Source organism: Brachypodium distachyon, chromosome 1, assembly GCF_000005505.3.
Source record: "Brachypodium distachyon strain Bd21 chromosome 1, Brachypodium_distachyon_v3.0, whole genome shotgun sequence".
NCBI classification, from domain to species: Eukaryota; Viridiplantae; Streptophyta; class Magnoliopsida; order Poales; family Poaceae; genus Brachypodium; species Brachypodium distachyon.
In genome coordinates, this window is record NC_016131.3 from 61,912,738 (window position 1) to 61,933,436 (window position 20,699).

A 20,699-nucleotide genomic window follows, 5' to 3' on the forward strand; every position below is an offset into this window, starting at 1 on the left:
TTAGCTGTCCTGCCTGCCGCTACCCCATGCTGATCGCTTCCCAGAAATACTTTGATGGTTTTCGTAAAGAAGCACGAAAGAAATAGCGTGAGGTTCACTAGACAGGATTGACGAACCAACCATGCCTGTCTGTAAGCGATCTCCGTGTTTGGCTATGTTTGAGATCTGCTTCTCACCGGCCGCCTGAATGTCTGATGATTGTGTATGCAAACAAAGCGGATAAGCGCGGAGAGTGAGGCCTTCAGGTGAAGCCCCACGCACGCATCCATCCTTGCACTTCTTTCTCACTACGAAGAGAATTTTATAGCGTAGTCTATATCATATATTAAATTAGAGTTGGTGGAGATGGTATGAGCCTCGCGGTACGTCATGTCATCAAAATTACGCGAATATGCCACCTAATACCACTGGTCTTGAAGTCATCCATCTTCGTCCATCCTCAGCGCAATCCCCCTCCTCTCGATCTCCCGCACGACACGAGTGCAAGCTCCCGTCCTCCTTAGTCCTCACACGAAACGGATCTCCCGCATGAGAAAAATTATTCCGTAGCAACGCACGGATACTTTGATTAATTCAATTCCCGGGGCTTGATGCGTACGCTTCTGTCGAGTTGAGTTCGATGGACCACTGGAGGAGCGAAGAGGCAGGCGTCATCTTGATGCTTCCAAATGAAATGAGGCAGGAATCGGGCACTTTGATTTACTCACACGCCACCACCTCATCACAAAAGTGAGTCTAACTGATCTAACTCAAATAAAATAAAAGAGGGGCAGAAAGAAATGCAAAGGCTCCTGGATCTTGAGTTCTTGATAAGTTAAAGAAACAACAGTCACGGAACTGTAGAAGAGGAAGGAGAGGAGAAGGAAGTTGGAATGGAAAAACAATATGGCACCGAACTACTACCGAAGGATCCCCTTGCTTTGCCTGCCAACAAGAACCTCATAAAGAACATAACATGCCGAGCTTTAATTAACTTTAGAACCGGCCCTTTTACAGTCTCGGCTGATTCTGACGACGACCCAATCCCCAACTCCTGTTTCTTGCCATTCTCGGTAACCCTCCAAAGTCATACACCTACAAGAAGACTAGCAGTATAAAAATACTGTCCTCCCCCATCTTCCTCGCGCGGCAACAGCAACAACAGCAGCAGCAGAAGCCAGATCTCGAAGGCAGGAGGCCGAGACAAGAACACCGCCCGCCAATGGACATGGAGCTCGACGCCGATGCGGCTCGCCACGGGTTCGGCAAGATGGGGTTCGGGTAGGCTCTGTCTTTCTTCTCTCTCTCTTTTTGCTGACCTCCGGCCTCTGTCTGCTCCTCCATCTATTATCGGCAGCTGACTGGGAAGGCTGCTGCTGCTTGTCTGCCGGGTGCAGGTGCGAGCACTACAGGAGGCGGTGCAGGATCCGGTCGCCCTGCTGCAACGACGTCTTCCACTGCCGCCATTGCCACAACGAGTCCACGGTCTCTGCTCTCTCCCTTCCTCAGTTTCTCTGCTCTCTCCCTTCCTCAGTTTCTCTGCTCTTCCTCTCCATCGACTCAAAACACTCTGATCCTGACAATCCGACATGTGTTTTCTCTCTGCTTGCGCGTCAACATCTTGTTCTTGGATTGGCCTTAGAAAGACGGGCACGAGCTTGACCGGCGTGCAGTTGAATCGGTACGTTCTCTCGTCTCTGCTACCTATCTATCTTGTTTTCTTTATCATGCTTCAAATGCTCTTCTTTTTTTTCGTTGATTACACATATTGCCCCTGAGAAATTAAGGTACCCTGATCTGTTTGTTTCATTTTCATTTGCAGGTTATCTGTCTCGTCTGTGACACCGAGCAGCCGGTTCGTCTCTGATCGCACTTGTGTTTCTTGTGTCATAAGTTTGATCATAACAGATTTGGTGATCAGGTGGCGCAATTGTGCAACAACTGCGGCGTCTGCATGGGGGAGTACTTCTGCAGTGCGTGCAAATTCTTCGACGACAATGTGAGATCGATTGATCGAGACCCCAAGCCATTGTTGGATGGTTCCTTTACTTCTGCTGGATTTGATGGTGGTTGATGAGATTTTACTCTTGTGTGCAGGTTGATAAGGAGCATTACCACTGCAAGGACTGCGGCATCTGCAGGTGTGTTTCCTCTTCCTTTTCCTGTATTCAATTTGAAAGTTGCATGCTTCGGTTCAGTTCAAGTAGTGCTGTACTGTTAAATGTTGTTAGTACTCCCTCCATTTCACGAAGGTTTGCGTATATTGTTTCGTTAAGACAAGTCTTTGACTGATGATAACTCTATTAATATGTGTTTTTACATACATAAAATTTATATCAAGAGATTCGTTTTTAAAAGTTCTTTCTAATAATCATGATTTTGTATCATATATGTTACATATTAATAGTGTAATCCTTTGTCAAAGTCTTGTCTTAACGAAACAAAATACACCAACCTTTGTGAAATGGAGGGAGTAACAGCTGTGAGCGCGAATATAGGGCTGATTTCGGAAGTGTAATTACTCCCTCCGACACATATTACTTGTCTTAAATTTGTCCAAATATGAATGTATTTATGTTTAAAAGCGTCTAGATACATATAATATTTCGACAAGTAATTCCGGCCAGAGAGAGTATTTTGCTTTCAGTTGTAATAATTGAACACACGTCCTGAAACAATTTGCTGTAGTACTTGTAAAAATTGCTGACCTGACTGAAACTCTGATGCATTTCAAACAGAGTTGGAGGGAAGGAGAACTTCTTCCACTGCCAGAAGTGCGGTAAGCAGGCTGCCTCCATGATCCAATTGTGTAATTTGAGCAATCCACTCTGATTCTTTGGATTCCAACTTCTTCTGCGGCTCTGCGCTGCAGGATCGTGCTACTCGGTTACTCTCCGCGACAAGCATCGGTGCATCGAGAACTCGATGAAGAACAACTGCCCGATCTGCTACGAGGTGTGTTTGCATGTCACAAACTTACAGTTGGTGATCCTACCTGTCTGCTCTTCCACCCATCCAATTGCTGAAGTGCATCATCACCATCATTTTGTGTTTAATTTGCAATGCAGTACATGTTCGATTCTCTGAGGGAGACGTCGGTGCTGAGGTGTGGGCACACGATGCACTTGCAGTGCTTCCACGAGATGCTCAAGCACGACAAGTAATCGCCCATGCCTTCTCACCCTACCCACGCAAGCAAAGCCATCCCTTTCGTCTGATCTTGTTTTTCTTGCTTCGATAATGTTATCCATACGAATGCAGGTTCACTTGCCCCATGTGTTCGATGTCTATCTTTGACATGGAAAAGTTCTTGAGGGCCTTGGATGCAGAGGTAAGTATATATATGTGATGTAGTATATTTTTGTCAGCAAGATCCATAGCATTTGCATGATAGGCATAGAAAAAGAAAATCTTTTTGGCTGCAAAGATTGCTGGTAGTTGTACTGATCTGGAACTAAGATAAGTTGGTTTCGTTTTTCAGATTGAAGCCAGTTTCTCGCACATGGGAAAGGTCAGTACGATGCAGGCTGACACAGTTAACCTGTACTCAGTAGTAGTAGTAGCCCTGGGCTAAATGAATCTGAGATGCGGTGCTGGGGTTTGGTATTAGAGGTATTAATACTTGGCATGTGTTGGTTGGAATGGATGCAGGGGTGGATCGTGTGCAACGACTGCAGGGACACGACCCGAGTGTACCCGGGAGGAGGCATGGCGGCGGCAGGGCAGAGGAAGTGCTGCCACTGCCAGTCCTACAACACCCGCAGGGTCGCTCCCCCTGTGCTCCCGGCATAGCGTTTTACCACATCTGCACCGCAGATTGACTGCGTCGCCTCGCCTCGGTACTGTCGGCGAAGATTATGAGTAGTTGCCATTGATCTATTGATTCCAGCAACATGGACTGCATAAAAGACTATGTTATATACGGTGCCGTTTTATGTATGTACGGTAGCAATTGAGACAATTCCGTTGACCCCGCGATGTTCTTTGATTCTCCTGATCATTATTGATACGTGATTCATACTGCGGTAGTTTCTAATTTCCCAAAAATTATCTAGGTGACAAGGCTTGTGGTTGACCTCAAAAGTGCCCTTCTGCAGGTGCTCATCTCTTGCGTTTAAGAGACGACCGAAGTGATGGTGAGTAGACTAAGGGCTTCTCCAATAAGAGATATTACTAGTCCTTCACGAGGTGGGATAGATAGAAAACGCTAGTACTATTTACTTAAAGAATTAATAGCTTGTGCAAGACATCAATAATAAAAAGACAATGACATGTGGGTTCATCAGAAAGAGAAGAGAATAAAATACGAAAGACAAGAGAATAAAAAACGAAAGATGAGAGAGATAAAAATTAATAACAACTTGCAATTGAAAGATGTCTTTTATTTCACAACTAGACCATAAGCTGTGTCACACCTTTAATTTGGTTTCAACACGAGGACCCTTGCTTACAGCTTTTGAAGATATGCTGCTTCATGTGAAACATCCTCCATCGTCTCTTTTTTTTTCCCTTTCTTCCTCGCGTCGCCTCTCCCGCGGGCGGCTCGGGGGCACCCTAGCGCCGGTGCCGCCACACATCCCTCCCCTCTCCCCCCCTTGTCAAGGTTGCCGCCGGCGAAGCCCTGGCCGTGGCCGACGATGTTGCCGGCGAGGCTTGCATCCGGCGGCGCGTGCGGCGGCGGGGAGCGACGCAGGCTGCTGCTGGCGGGGTGCGGCGCTGCGGCAGGAGGGGCGACGCCCTGCAGGGCGGTGCTGGAGCAGCCGCCTGCGGAGGGTGCTCGAGGCCTTGGCTGCGGTCTGGATCTGGCCCCTTCGGGCCGAGATCTGGGCCTAGTCCACGTGGTCTGCGGCTGGGAGGGCGGCGAGGGGGCCTCCAGCGGTGCTGTTGCTGTTGTCGCTGCGGCCCGATTTGGGCCTTGGCGGGCAGTGGAGCATCGCGGACCTGCTGGGGGGAGGTTGCTGCCGGTGGCTTGCAGGCGGGCTAGTTGGTTTTGGGTGGTGGGTGGCGTGGCAATGCCGGGCGAAAGCCATGCTTCCGGTTGCCGACCGGAGCCGACGACGGTGACGTCCGCGGGCGCCATCACCTTCTTTGAGGCATTGTTGTGGAGATGTTCTCTCGATCCATTCCCAAGGTGAGCTCCGGGGGAAACTCTAGGTTCTTTTGGACTAGACGATGGCAGCGCTCGACGTCGTTCCCCTTGTTGAAGGCATCGTTTTTGGAGCTAACGCCGGCTGGTGGGACCGGTGGTCTGGAGGCTTGGGGTCGCGATGTGCGGCGAGTGTTCGTGGGCGTCTTTTGTGGCATTGACGGCGGTGTTGAGCAGAGTTCGGGCTGCGGCGATGGTCTTGGTAGTGGGTCCTTCCGACGTGTCCGCTGGCTCTCGAGGACATGGTTTGCTTTGTCGTTTGGAAGTCGGAGTCGCTAGCTCAGAGGAGTGTTTGCGTGATTACGATGACTTGAAGATAGGTGATCCGGCCTTGGGGTCTTGTTCGGCGCAAGCCTTGCATGTTGCCCCTTTGATGCTTATCATCAGAATCGTTGCCTCTTGGTCGCTTGCAAGGTGGCTGGCTGTTTGGCATGGGCCGACGCTAGCTTGCGTGCCTGCTGGGGCAGGGACCCCGTTCTTGGTCGTTGGTGGGGAAAGTCGGAGTCGCCAGCTCAGAAGAAGTGTTTGTGTGATGACGATGACTTCTGCGGGTGAACTTGATGGCAACTTTCTTTCAACAGCGTGCGTGGAGTGAGTGTGAGTAGCCAAGTCGGCCAGTGTGTCCTACCTGCGGTTTGCACGATGGGCTTTTGTAACGGTTTTTGCCCGGTTTTCCGTAATTAACCGGGCAACTCTCTTGTTCTTAATCAATGGAACGAGTCCTTTGGACTCCGGTTTGAAAAAAAAAAGCTTCATGTCATAGAGTAGTACAAAGCTCATCTATTACTCCCTCTTTCCCACTTTAAATGTTGTTTTAGGTTTTTTTTATAAAAAAACTCGTTGGTCTCATCGCTCTCTTGTATGCATTAATTCCGAATTAAACAATTAAACCTCCATGACTTCCTCCTGTAAGGCTGTAACTACTCCACCCCCTCTTCGGCTTCTTCCTTCCACATGTAGAGGGCTGATTTGTCGCATGCAAGGCTAATTATGGCATTGTGGGCTGATTAATTGCATGCGTGCCGTACCAGCTTCCACGCTGGCGGAGCAAGGTAGGAAAATCGGGCCGGATGATTTATTGAATATTTAACCATGCAATTACTGCCAACGTTGGGCCTATTTTTCAGTGCTTTAACTACTTCTTGGTATCTGAGTTTTTTCTAATACGACACTTACGCTGGGAAGGAAGGAGTATATTTTATTTGCTTAAGGCATAGCCATAGTAATATGGGTGGGTCTTAAAGAAAAAAAATTCCTTATGACCACTCCGACAATGTGCATTCTACGGAAAAGTCATCTATTATATCTTATTTACTTAAGACTCGTTCTTAAGATATAGAAAAGTCTTTACTCAGATTTTTCTAACATTGGAGACACCACAAGCCATAAGTCATAGTGGGATTAACTGAGGTAGTAACATAAGATGCCAACTAGACATTTTGGTGACATGGCATGATATTAAATGAAAAAAGAAAATGAGGTGGTAACTAAATATGTTACCATAACATCACACAAAACAAGCCAATATGAGTTTACAACCTAATAAATGACAGTATGCATGACACCATATATATATTATTACCCACTATGAAGGTAGTAACTTAGAGTAGTAACATATACATTTTACTACTCTAATTTATTCCCAACTATGACCAGCCTAAGCAAGCCTTCCCCCCACTCTTCTCCTCATGGGCATTTTCCTCGTTTTATTTTTAATGGGCTGGAAACTTCCTGTTGATTAAGCATGGTAATTAATATTAATATTATATTCCCTTCATTTCATAAAAATTGGCGTATTTCGTTTCGTTAAGACAAGTCTTTGATCAAAAATTACTCTATTAATAAGTAAGTTATATGAGACGAAATCATGATCATTAGTAAGAACTTTTAAAGACGAATCCATTGATATAAATTTCATGTATGAAAGAACGAATATCAATAGAGTTTTCATTGGTCAAAATCTTGTCTTAACGAAACAAAATACGTCAACCTTTGTGAAATGTAGGAAGTATTTGTTTCGTGCCCCCTGAACAGCTGCACATCTCGCCCCGGCCAGTGCACCAGCTTAATTTCCTTAGTTACTATGGATCTTTTTCTTGCACACAAAGACCATGATCGATGGGATGGAACGCGTTATCACACGAGGGTATAGTAGTCCAAGGATTTACCAATACACATCACCAGTATCCTCTTGTACCGTGCATACACCGCCCCTGACCCAACCTGTTGTGTTGCTTCTGGTTTATGGAACCATCTTTATGAGAGCAGGTTGTGGAACCATGTCCTTCGAGAACCTGCATCGGGTGATGACAAAAGGTTTGTGGAGGGAGAGGGACCTCATGCGACTGCTCGCATCAGATTGACTACTTTCTTGATGAAACATGGACGACAACACTGAGATGAGATCACCAAGCACTCTGGGTAGACTCCACCACCCAATATTTCTGCGGATACCGCATATGCATGTATTACTCATCCTTCCTATGGAATTGAATTTTGGGTAGCTACATTATTTCTGCAGGCGAGATAGTTATACTTCCTCCGTCCAACAAATGATGTCTCAACATTAACTAAACTAGCAAGGTTAATTGCGCGGGAAACCCCTTTATAATTGCTTTTGGTTTTTTCCGCCTAATATACATATTTCTATTTTATTTTAAAAACACTTATCAATTTGTGAAGTCACAATAGCCATATCCTCCATGCATTTTGGTGAACTCTTCACGACTTCACCATATGTCGTTGATATGACGCCTTGACTAAGGTTTTCATAACTCGTCAAAATAAAAAGGTATCTGTCTCCCGGAACCCTAGCTGTTTCTGTCCCAAAAAAGCATTTTCGCTCCACTGCTTCCCGCAGGCGTTGCTAAGGTCCCTTCCTCCCCCGTTTGCCGCTACGGGTGGAACTCCGACCTACGTTGAGGGGTGGTAGTTAGGTTTCTTAGAGTTAGTTTTGGTTCCTCGGCTGCGATGCTATGGTGGATATCGCGATGCCATGCGGTTTAAGAATTATGTTTCCTCGACTAATGATCCACCTCACCGGTGACGATTTCGTTGGCGGCGACTCTTCTAAAATAGTCGATTTGTTTATGTGTCTTTGTGTTTTGTACATGCTATTCTTGTATGTGTACATTTTCTCTGATCAGCGAGGTTCGGCCAACTTCGGCTTCGCCTCGGAGCTATTAAGGTTAGGGCTCGACTGATTTGATTGGCCAAATCTAAAAACGGTCTGCTTCTCAAATCAATATCGCAGGCGTCTTCTGGCTCAGACCGGTTACTTTCTGGTTTCCACGTCAAAAACATTGTCATAACTTCGACGTGCTTTGGAAGTCCGAAGTCATTTTCCTCATGGAGTTGTGTAATTTTATTTTTGTTCATTTGAATAAGTACTGTAAGAGTTGGTTTCTTTAATATATGACATTTTCCTTCCGCAAATAGAAAAACGGTTGCGAGAACACACATCGAATGAATTTGAGCCTTTATCTATTACACCAAAATGTTGTTTCCGCTATCATGAAATTTTGTTTCTGTTAGTGTCAAGAAAATACGCTTTTATGATCAATCTGAATGTTTCCTTTTGTCGATCAAACATAATGTTTTCCTGGCATAAATCATGGTCCAATTGTAAAAAAAGCATCCATCTTTAAAACACAAATTGTTATTTTTCAGAAAGAAAAATTATCTTGGAAACCATGTCAGACGTGATTCACGTAAGCGCATAGATCCAGTCACAAATCATGTCCGGCAACTATCTTGCACCCGTTTATTAATTTGTAATGGTCGTACGTTTATTTCTAGCCCATCAATGAAATAAAATATGCCATCTCGTGATGTTTATTTCTAGCACATCAATCAAATCAAATATGTCATCCTCATAAAATCTTGACCAGGTTTCAATCTTCGTCGGTTTCCCTCATCTCTGATAGCCTATTGGGCGCCTAGAGGTGTGGGAAACCACTGATCAATATCTGTCCGTTCTATTAGTAGTACCTTTATTTGTAAGGTTTTGTGTGTCGTTGGCGGCGGCCTTCGATGGAAGCTAAGATGCACGGATTAAAGGTCTTCTGACTCCATCCCTGTTCTGGCGTGGCTATCATATTATGCGACATGAAGATTGTGGATATGGAAGCGACGATGCAAAGATTGAAGGTCTTCCGACTCCATCCCCGTTCTAGCATGGCTATCATCGTGTACGACATGAAAATTGCGGGTCTCACGGCTCGTGATTTTGTACGTTTTGTCCTCTTTCTCATCGGTTCGGTGACGATTCAATGTACTAACAACATTTCTTGCGATGGGTGTGTCTGGCCACAGCTCGTTCAGCCATCTCAATTTCTCACCCGCTAGCGTGGGGGCTCATGCGGCTTAGTCAACCGTTGGTCTTCTAATGTTTCGTTACCTGATATTTGAAGAAATGTCAAGATGTGAATTGAAGAAATGTCAAGGTGAATTACGCAGTTAGAGAAGTTGGCTTCAAATACTTTTTATGTAATTTTAATAATAGCTGTCATTTTAGTTGTTCGATCAATTGGAATTTTAGAGATAAACATTGCTTGTTTTTTACTGGGAACATTGCTTGTTAGTGAGTTGCAGCGAGAATAATCCGATTTACTGATTTCTGAGACGCGGGGTCTGGTATTGAAACAAAGGACTCCGACTAACGTCGCATGCTTTTTTTTTGAACGAACAAGCCTCTTTATTAAGTTGAAATAATGGTTACATTCTCAATCAAGAGAGGCAGAATGCTAGGAGGGGGAACTAATCCATGACTCCGACTAACGCCGCATGCTTGCTTTACCAAAAGCCGACGTCCGTGCAGTTAAAAAAAAGAAGCTAATGTACGTGGGAGGCGTTAGGTGCAGCTAAAAAAACAGCTACCGCACGATGCAGCTCAAAAAAAGAAAATAACGTACGTGGGAGGCGTTACGTGCAGCTAAAAAAAACAGCTAGCGTACGTGCAGCTCAAAAAAATAAATAACGTACGTGGGAGGCGTTACATGCAGCTAAAAAAACAGCGAACGTACATGCAGCTAAAAAAAACTAGCGTATGTGGGAGGCGTGGGATTCGGTCGTTCCGATTCCGTTTTAAGCAGTTTTTTTTTGCCAACGTAACAGTTAATCTCGTATCCAACGATTGAAAATAAGTGGAGTGATGTAGATCAACGTGAAGGCTCTCCTTGATACCCATCATATTGTTTTTAGTATTTAATAGAACATGGAGGCTCCTCTTGGTACCCCTCATAATGCTTTAGTATATAATATCCTTCTGATTCTAAATTCTTGACTCAAATTTGACAAAATATGTATGTATTTATTCTTAAAAAGCGTCTAAATAAATGTAATATTTCAACAACGATTTAGGATCGGAGAGAGTAGATTTGAATGTATTTACACACTAATTCATGTCTAAATACATTCAAATTTTGACAAACTTGAGACACATTTTCTTTGACGGAGACATGTTTTTTTTGAAAGGGGATACTAGGTTATCCTAATACTCCCTTCGTTTCATAAAGATTGGCTCGGCTTTGAACTAATTCTAGTGCAAAACCGTGCCAATTTTTATGAAAAGAGGGTGTAATAGCCAGGCACAATCCCGGCCACCTCGTTCAAGTTTAGCACGCGAATTAGGCCGAGTAAATAGAACCGTTTGAATCCAGGTCCACTGAGACTGAGGGAGATTACTGACGCTCACTCTGAGCGCGCAGGTGCAGATCCTTTGTTTAAACGATCCACGAGTAAAAGCATGCACGAACTAGTCCGTTCATCGGTAGCATCAAACCACAGTATAATACTCGCGATGCTCAGGCCAGGGGCTGCTACTGGAGACTGACCAGCGTGATGCTCGCGATCCCGATCGAGTTCCTTACACAAGTACTCCAAGCACCCAAGCAAGATCTTGCCCCTTCCACTCACACGCGCGGCTCCATCCATTTGCACGCAACCGGGCCATGGGTTCGTTGACCATCCCGGGCTTCGCGGCAGCAGCAGCGCCACTACCACACACCGACACCCAGCAGGGCCAGGGGCTGCAGCAGCGGCCGCCGCACGTGGTGCTGCTGGCTAGCCCCGGCGCCGGCCACCTCATCCCGCTGGCGGAGCTGGCGCGGCGGCTCGTGGAGCGCCACGGCTTCGCGGCCACGCTCGTCACGTACACCGACTTGTTCGACCCGCGCCTCCTCCAGTGCATCCCGGCCTCCGTCTCCACCGTCGCGCTCCCGGCTTTCCACATCGACGTCCCTGCCGATGGCCCCGTCGGCGAAATGCTCCGCGAGCTCGTCCGCCGCTCCCTCCCTGAACTTCGCTCGCTGCTGCGCTCCATGTCCATGCCGCCGCTCGCCGCGTTCGTGCCGGACTTCTTCTGCGCCGCGGCGCTCCCCGTCGCCGCGGAGATGGGCGTCCCGGGCTACGTCTTCTTCCCCGGCAGCCTGTCGTGGATCGCCCTCATGCGCCACATCGTGGAGCTCCACGACGATGTCGCCCTCGCCTCAGCTGGCGAATACCGTGACGTCGCGGAGCCTCTGGAGCTCCCGGGCCCGCTGTCGCTGCGCCGCGCGGATCTCCCGGAGTCGTGCCGTGACTGCAGTGCGCCGTCTTACCAGCGGAGCATGGAGTGGGGCCGTCTTTTCCGCGACGCCGGCGGCCTGTTGGTGAACATTTTTTCCGAGATGGAGCCTGCCGCCCTGGAAGCGTTTGAGGCAGCGGCCAAGCGAGGCGCGTTCCCGCCGGTGTTCCCGGTGGGGCCGTCTATCCGGTCCAGCCCCGACAAAGTCGCCGACAGCAAAGAATCGCCATGCTTGGACTGGCTGGATCGCCAGCCGACAGGGTCCGTGGTGTACGTCTCCTTCGGGAGCGGCGGGGCGCTGTCGGTGGAGCAGACGGTGGAGCTCGCTGCCGGGCTGGAGGCCAGCGGCCAGAGGTTCCTTTGGATCGTGCGGTTGCCAAGGCTGGAAGGACGACACCCCTTCGCCTTCGGCAACGGCCATGGCCATGGCCACGAAGACCCGTTGGCATGGCTTCCCGAGGGTTTCTTGGAGAGGACCAAAGGCAGGGGCCTCGCCGTCGCGGCATGGGCGCCCCAGGTGCGCGTGCTGTCTCACCCGGCGACGGCGGCATTCGTGTCGCACTGCGGGTGGAACTCGACGCTGGAGAGCGCGCGGTCGGGCGTCCCAGTGGTCGCTCTCCCGCTGTGCGCGGACCAGATGATGAACGCCCTTCTGCTGGAAGGGAACCTCGGGGTGGCGCTGCGGCCGCGAGGAGGCGGAGGCTGCGTGGTGGGGCGCGACGAGATCGCGGCCGCCCTGAATGAGATCATGGAAGGGGAGAAAGGGAGCGTCGTGAAGCGCCGGGCGAGAGACCTGCAGAAAGCGGCGACCGATGCATGGTCGCCTGAAGGGTCATCGAGCCGGGCGCTGGACGAAGTCGTCGCCAAGTGGATGGCGGCGCTTGCACCGACAGATAAAATTGGGCCCAAAATCTAGCCTCGGACTGCACCTGTGTGTGTGTGTTTCACTGTAAGCCTCAGTTTGTTGTACGGTGCTTAACTTATTTTATGATTGGTTAGCAAACAATAAAATAGACAAAAAAAGGTGTTGAACAGACGATTATGAGAATCCACAAAACTGTTAGTTGCAGTCTTAATAGTCGATGGTTTGACTGGTCAGGGTTAACATATTTTGTTCTCTACTCTCTTCGTCCCATATTTAGTGACGTAATATTACATGTATTTAGGTGTTTTTTGCGAATAGATACATCCATATTTTGACAAATTAAGTTACTTAATATGGGACGGAGGGAGTATATATTTAAGTTTTTTTAAGAAACACCAACTACAACGTGGACGGATGTGCAGCCACATACACCACCACAGTCACACATTCTCACTTAAAGATTCCGTGCACCAACAAAGTGAGGAGGAGCTACCAAGGGATGCGTAAAACGGGCTACGACGTCTTGTATTGGAGTTGTGTCAAATGTTGTATATTGAACCCGTCAGAAAAATGTTTGAGTTACATTTAGAGTTGGCGTAGCGGTTAGGGTTGTTTTTTGAGTCGAGGGTGCGTAACACTGACACCCTTATATATGTGTAACTAAAACAATCGTCTCGCATTTTGGATTTGGGGAGGAGGGCTCGTAGTGTGCATGTATACATGTGCCATTTCATCTGCTTGTGTGTGTATTTCCAGATCGAGATACAATATTTGAGTGATTAATCTAACGTATTAAGTGATAGAGAATTTGTCAAGGAGAGGGCATCAAGGTCACACCACCACCTAGCTAGGGCTAGCTAACGAGCATACTCGGCTCGGTCGGGCTCGGTTCGTTAAAGCTCGACTTGTTAGCAGGGACGGAGACAAGGGGGGATGGGCGCCGAGGGGCTTTGTCCCCCCTAAGAAATTAAATTTTACTTAGTACTTACTAATTATTTCATTAAAAATCACTTAAAAATAGGCAAAGTCTCTAATTTCGCCCCCAAATCCCAACTCGCCCCCCTCATGTCTAATTTCTGGTTCCGTCCCTACTTGTTAGACTCGATAACCTTAACAAACTCTGAAATATGTTCGGCTCGATTCGTTTAGTGCTCGCGAGCGCTCGTCGGGCACTCGTTAAACTCGTTAACGGTGAAACAAAAGTGATCTGTTTTACTCGCTTTGATAACTACCCGTGAGAGCTCGTTAACAATGAAAAAAATCAGAGTATTGGCAGCAAGAATGGCCAAACATGACAGAATTAGTGATTATAATATGCAAATCAAGCATAGAACTAAGGGTGTGCCTCCCAGGCGCCTATTTTTGTGCACTCAAACAGGCGCCTGGAATTTTCTTACAAAACAGTCACCTGCAAATTTGCTAAAAACCGATCGCCTGCTAATTAATAAAAAAACAGCCAGTTTTGGTATGAAGCATAAATGGGAAGCGACTCGACAGGGCAGAAGGCGGCAGGGGGGGGGGGGGGGGGGGCGCACGAACAGAGTGCGGGAGGGGGGGGGGCCAGGGGAGCACCTCAATGGAGGCGCACGAACAGACTCGCCGACGACAAGCACGGTTCCAATATCGTCTCTGCTCTCCGACTCTTCTCCTTCCTTGGAATTCTGTGATCAATAAGTCCCACAAAAGAAACGGTCAGAACTGCTATGAAATATTAATGTGGATGTCCATAACCCCTATACCATCAAAGTTATAACCTTCTGTCTCAATGGTGTAACTCTCCTAGCATCAATGTCAATGGTGTAACTCTCCTAACATCAATGCTTGTAACTCCATCTCACATGTATGGCTATATATATTAGAGCTTATGTATTGGAAAGTAAATAAGAATTTACAATTTCATCTCTCACTCTCTCCGTTCTATATATTCCCTTACATTACAAGTAGTTATTTTATAACACGTTATCAGCACGACTGTCTCTAAAAGCTATCAAGAACTAGGCAAGAATCTTTACGCTGATCATAATGGTTTTTTTATGGTAAGACATTATCTTTTGTATTTGTTTCTATATTTTGTTCTTGCGCGATTGTTTGAATTTTGCAATCTATATATTTTGTACTTTACTATGTCGAATCTTGCCAAGCTTAATTTCACGGCTCTAGATATTTCCGGCAAAAATTACTTGTCATGGCTGATACGATCAAAGAAAAAAATAATGCATCTAGCCAAGATAAAGCTAAGGCTTTGATTTTCATTCGCCGCCACCTCCATAAAGTAATAAAGGCTGAATACCTTATTGATAAGGATCTCCTTGTTCTTTGGAACAAACTAAAAGAAAGATTTGATCATCAGAAAACAATGATCCTCCCTAAAGCTCGTTACGAGTGGTTGCACCTAAGGTTGCAAGACTATAAAAGTGTTTCTGAATACAATTCAGCCGTGTTATTGTTGTGTGAAGAAAAAGTAATAAATGAAGAGATGCTAGAGAAAACATTCTCTACATTCCCTGCATCAAATGTGCTGCTTCAGCAGCAATACCGTGAGAGAGGATTCAATAAATATTCTGAACTTATTTCTTGTTTGCTTGTGGCTGAAAAAAACAATGAGCTTTTGATGAAAAACTATGAGTCACGTCCAAGTGGTTCCAGTCCATTCCCTGAAGCGAATGCGACAAGATATGATTACCAAAATAGAGGACGTGGCCGTGGCCGTGTACGCGGCCGTGGTCATGGCCGTGGCTATGAGTATGGACGAGGTCGTGGCAGAGGAAATTATAGTGTTCGCTTCAAGAACACAGATAGACCTCATGAAAGGCAAGAAAGGGGAGAGAAAGATAAAGGCGAAATTGATGAAACAAAAAATGCATGCCATCGTTGTGGTGGAAGATCCCATTGGGCACGTAACTATCGTACACCAAAGTGCCTTGTTGATCTCTATCAACAATCAATTGATCAGAAAGGGAAACATATAGAGACAAACTTTGCAAAGAGCAATGGTGATGTTCCTGGCATGGCAGATATTAGAGAACATGGCAACAATGATGCTGCTCATTTGGATGTTTCTGATTTCTTTATTCAAGAATAATTTATATTTGTAACTTCCTATTCCATATGAGAATAAATATGTGTTAATTACAATAAGAGTTAAGTATGTTGTAACTTCCTTTTCTACAGCGTAAATTCATATATGTGTTTAATACTCCTGCATGTAACTGCTTAGTATTTAATAAATTTATTCTAATAAACTAATAGTTATATTGGTATATGTTTCTTTTGAAGTATATATGGAAAACTCTTTGGCTCAAGATCTTCCGAAAGAAGAAGATATATGCCTTATAGACAGTGCAACAACGCATACCATACTAAAGAGTAAAATATTTTTTTCGTACCTTGTGGTACATGACGCAGTTGTTAATACAATATCTGGAAGTGCTAAATTGATAGAGGGCTCAGGAAGAGCCACAATAATGTTACCTTGTGGGACAAAGGTAGACATAAACGAAGCACTTTATTCCCCAAAGTCTTAAAGAAATTTGTTGAGCTTTAAAGATATACACCGAAATGGTTATCATATAGAGACAATGTGTGAGGGTAATGTGGAGTACCTCAACATTACAAAGATGTCATCGGAGAAAAATATGTGTTGGAGATCAAATTACCAGAATTATCTTCTGGTTTATACTATACAAGTCTTAAAAGGAATGAGTCATATATGGTGGTGGAACCGAAGTTCACCAACCATAGCAATTTTATTATATGGCATGACCGGCTAGGCCATTCCGGATCAGTAATGATGCAAAAAGTTATTAATAGTTCATGCGGGCATGAACTAAAGAACGAAAAGATTCTCCAATCGAATGACTTCCCATGCATCGCATGCTCTCAAGGGAAACTGATTGTGCGCCCATCACCGGTTAAAATTGGACATCGGTCCCTCGCTTTTCTGGAGCGCATACAAGGAGATATATGTGGACCAATTCATCCACCAAGTGGACCATTTAGATATTTTATGGTTTTAATTGATGCATCAACTAGATGGTCTCACGTCTCCTTACTATCAACCCGCAATCTAGCATTTGCGCTGCTGTTGGCTCAAATAATCAAGTTACGAGCTCAGTTTCCAGACAATCCGATCAAAACTATGCGCCTAGATAATGCCGGTGAATTTACACCAAAAAGCTTCAATGAGTACTCCTGTCGATTGGAATAAGTGTTGAACATCCAGTTGCACATGTTCATACACAGAATGTTCTTGCAGAGTCATTTATTAAACGTCTCCAATTAATAGCGAGACCATTACTTATGAAGTCAAAACTCCCAATGTTTGCATGGGGACATGCTATTTTGCATGCAACGGCATTAATTCGCATCAGGCCAACAAGTTACCATAGTTCTTTCCCTCTATAGTTGGTTTTTGGCAAAGAGCCCGATATTTCCCATCTAAGAATCTTTGGATGTGCAGTGTATGTCCCAATTGCTCCACCAAAGCGCACAAAGATGGGACCTCAAAGAAGGTTGGGAATATATGTTGGATATGAGTCGTCCCCTTCTATAATAAAATATCTTGAACCATCAACAGGAGATATATTTACAACAAGATTTGTTGAATATCATTTTGATGAGTCAAATTTCCCAACAACAGGGGGAGAGGATAAGCAGCTAAATAAAGAAATAAGCTGGAATGAATTATCACTATCTCACTTTGATCCTCGTACAAACCTATGTGAGCCAGAAGTTCAAAGGATAATTCATTTACAAAGCTTAGCGAATAATTTGCCAGACGCTTTTACAGACTTAAAAAGAGTGACAAAGTCATATATTCCAGCTGCTAAGCTCCTGAAAGAATTGATGTCCAACATGGGCAACCGTCTACCGCAAATGAATCAAAACCTACCATGAAACAAGGTAGACCATTGGGTTCCAGAGAAAAAAATCCTCGGAAAAGAAAGGGAGCAAAGGATCAAGATGGTTAACCAGAGGAAATAATAAACCAAGAAAAATCTCCCGAGGAGATTGTACACATGACAAATGCTAGTGCTACAGAATAGACAAAGGTACCTGATTCTTTAGAAAATGAGATCTCATTAAACTATGTCATGTCGGGGAAAATTTGGAACCGTGACAAAGTCATCATCGATGATGCATTTGCATATAATCTAGCGCTAGCAATTATGGATGAAATTGAGGATCATGAACCTCGATCGGTCGAGGAATGCAAGAAAAGACAAGATTGGCCAAGATGGAAAGATGCAATTCAACCAGAATTAAATTCTCTTACAAAAAGAGAAGTCTTCGGACCCGTAACCCGCACACCTGTTGGTTACAAGTGGGTCTTTGTGCGAAAGCGAAAGGAGAAAGGGGGAAATTATGAAATACAAGGCACGATTAGTTGCCCAAGGATTCTCCCAAAGACCAAGAATTGATTATGAAGAAACATCCTCTCCTGTGATGGATGGAACGACTTTTAGATATCTTATTATTCTGGCAATAAAAGAGAATCTTGAATTCCTTCTAAAGGATGTTGTTACATCATATTTGTATGGTTCACTTGATAGTGACATATATATGAAACTTCCTAAGGGATTTAAACTGCCTGAGGCAGGTTCTCGAGAACAACATTCAATCAAATTGAATAAGTCACTATATGGACTAAAACAGTCTGGACAAATGTGGTATAATCGTCTCAGTGAATATTTGATTAAAGAAGGGTACAAAAATGATTCTATTTGTCCATGTATATTCATAAAAAGATCCGGAGCTGAATTTGTGATAATAGCTGTATATGTTAATGATCTAAGTCTGATTGGTACTATGTTATTGAAGGGGCGCGTAGAGATAAACAAAAACTTTTCCTACGCGAACTCCCAAGATCTAGCCGAGGTAGAAGGCCACGAGGATTACCACTAGACGCGCAGTTGCGGATTATCGATGCGGCGCCTTGATGCAGTGCAGTCCCTCGATCCGATCCAGCCGATCCAATCCCGCGATCGTCGAAGTGCTGAACGTACAGCACCTCTGCCGGTATCCACACGTGCGAGGAGGAGCTCCGGCGGCGGACTGCTAGGTCCGGTGCGACGGTTGAACTGAATCGGGCTAGGGTTCTCAATGCATGAGAGTGGAAAAACCGTGCCTCTTAGGCATCCCACGCCCCTGCTTATATATCGAGTGGAAGTGGGCTCCAAGCCTTGTGGCCCATCCACCCTGCGAGTCCAACTCGCATTGTCAGCCCAATTCCAGTTCGGGTCCAACCCGACCAAATACTTGCTCCCGCTCTTAAGTGTGTGACCCCGCAGGCTCATGACGACTTGGACACGATTGGAGTCCGACTCACAATCGATCAATCGGTAGCGGCTCCTAGCAGAACGTGCCGACTCCCAAGTACCATCGAGTCATGACGACGTACCTTCCAATGTGACATACGTCTTAGTCCCTTTTGCCGCACGATATACCTTGTCGAACTATAGGCGATTAATCGTCATCCCTTTAATAGTTCAACTCTCTTCTCGATCCGTGATATACGATTCATCCGACTAACTCTTAGTCGATCGACCCGGTTAACAGTTAACCAAGTCGCGCATGGCCATGCTTCCCGAATCATATCACTCGAGAGGGCCCAGAGAATATCTCTCCAGTCGGAGGGGCAAAATCCCATCTTGGTTATCCACATCACATAGCTTGATTCTCAGTCAACCCGAACTCTGCCTTTATAACTGCCCTGTTACGGAACAACGTTTGACAGAACCTAAGTTGGTGATCCACAACTCGGATTGTGCGATAACCTCAGGTCTAAGGATTACATTGATTGAGACATGCAAATGACGACCTACTCATTGCATCTCAATATGGGTCAGTCCGACTCGCTAAACTCTTTAGCCGAGTCTGTGTAAGCTGGAATGACATCACCATGCCCATGACAAGTGGAACCGAGTCATCAGCTAACTTTCACATTAGTCTAGGTTATGTGTCCAGCACAACCTCAATGACTAAGGACAATTTAGTATGAACAACATGAATACATAGTTCCACAATCAAATCACATATTCAATGATACATATCAGATGTTCAAATAAGGACAACTTAATAATATTTATGAATATATTGGGAATTACATCATACATGATTGCCTCTAGGGCATATTCCCAACATTTATAACTCTCTTCCGTTAATTTGTTAGAAAGACATAGCTCTTGTCCTACAAGGCGACATTGGAATGGTGTGAAGCATATACTACGTTATCTTCAAGGTACAAAGGACATGGGTTTATATTTTTCTAATTATAACACAATCAAAGAAGAAATAGTTGGTTTTGCGGATGCGTGATATTTATCTGATCCACATAATGGTCGATCACAAACTCGATATGTCTTTATGTGTGGAGGCACATCAATCTCATGGCGTTCAATGAAGCAAACTATAGCTGCAACTTCATCTGATCATGCAGAGATCTTAGCAATCCATGAAGCTAGCCGAAAAAGTGTGTGGTTGAGCAGTATGTCACATCATATTCGCAAAGAGTGTAACTTATTTTTGGAAAAGGAGGCACCTACAGTCATACACGAGGACAATATGGCTTGTATAACCCAACTAAACGACGGATATATCAAAGGAGACCGAGTGCAGCATATCTCGCTAATGTTTTTCTTCATTCGCGATCTCCAGAAGTGCAGCAAACTCGTTCAAGTGAGAATCTAGCATACTTGTTCACAAAGCACTCCCTACTTTAGTATTCAATAAATTGGCACATGGTATTGAATTGTGACGGTTGAAAAACATCAAGTGATGTTGCCATCAGGGGGAGTAAATATGTGTGTACTCTTTTTTTCTTGACCATGGTTTTTTCCCACTTGGTTTTTCCTTGGCAAGGTTTTAACGAGGCATGCAATTAACCTGTTAATGGACATCAAGGGGGAGTGTTATGAAATATTAATGTGGATGTCCGAAACCCCTATACCATCAAAGTTATAACCTTCTATTTCAATGGTGTAACTCTCCTAACATTAATGTCAATGGTGTAACTCTCCTAGCATCAATGCTTGTAACTCCATCTCACATGTATGGCAATATATATGAGAACTTATGTATTGGAAAGTGAATAAAAATTTACAATTTCATCTCTCACTCTCTCCATTCTATATATTCCCTTACAT

General features: G+C 45.1%; 2 protein-coding genes and 1 long non-coding RNA gene across 3 annotated transcripts; 2 read left to right on the forward strand and 1 right to left on the reverse strand.

The window, feature by feature from the left end:
- The first annotated feature begins 912 nt into the window (after window positions 1–912).
- Window positions 913–4,007, forward strand: LOC100836585 (E3 ubiquitin-protein ligase SRFP1). Its single transcript, XM_003557869.4, has 12 exons — window positions 913–1,260; window positions 1,377–1,464; window positions 1,622–1,660; window positions 1,802–1,834; window positions 1,901–1,978; window positions 2,077–2,120; window positions 2,718–2,758; window positions 2,852–2,934; window positions 3,048–3,139; window positions 3,241–3,310; window positions 3,461–3,490; window positions 3,631–4,007. Exons 1-12 carry the CDS (start codon window positions 1,202–1,204, stop codon window positions 3,769–3,771), a joined length of 798 nt encoding a protein of 265 aa, XP_003557917.1. The 5' UTR covers window positions 913–1,201; the 3' UTR covers window positions 3,772–4,007.
- Window positions 1,879–3,063, reverse strand: LOC112268939. Its single transcript, XR_002960505.1, has 3 exons — window positions 2,975–3,063; window positions 2,688–2,845; window positions 1,879–2,141 (listed from the first exon to the last, which is right to left on the reverse strand). It is a non-coding gene; the product is annotated as an uncharacterized LOC112268939 (long non-coding RNA).
- Window positions 4,008–10,928: 6,921 nt separating the features above from the next.
- Window positions 10,929–12,795, forward strand: LOC100829064 (hydroquinone glucosyltransferase). Its single transcript, XM_014896327.2, has one exon. It carries the CDS (start codon window positions 11,077–11,079, stop codon window positions 12,604–12,606), a length of 1,530 nt encoding a protein of 509 aa, XP_014751813.1. The 5' UTR covers window positions 10,929–11,076; the 3' UTR covers window positions 12,607–12,795.
- The last annotated feature ends 7,904 nt before the right edge of the window (window positions 12,796–20,699 follow it).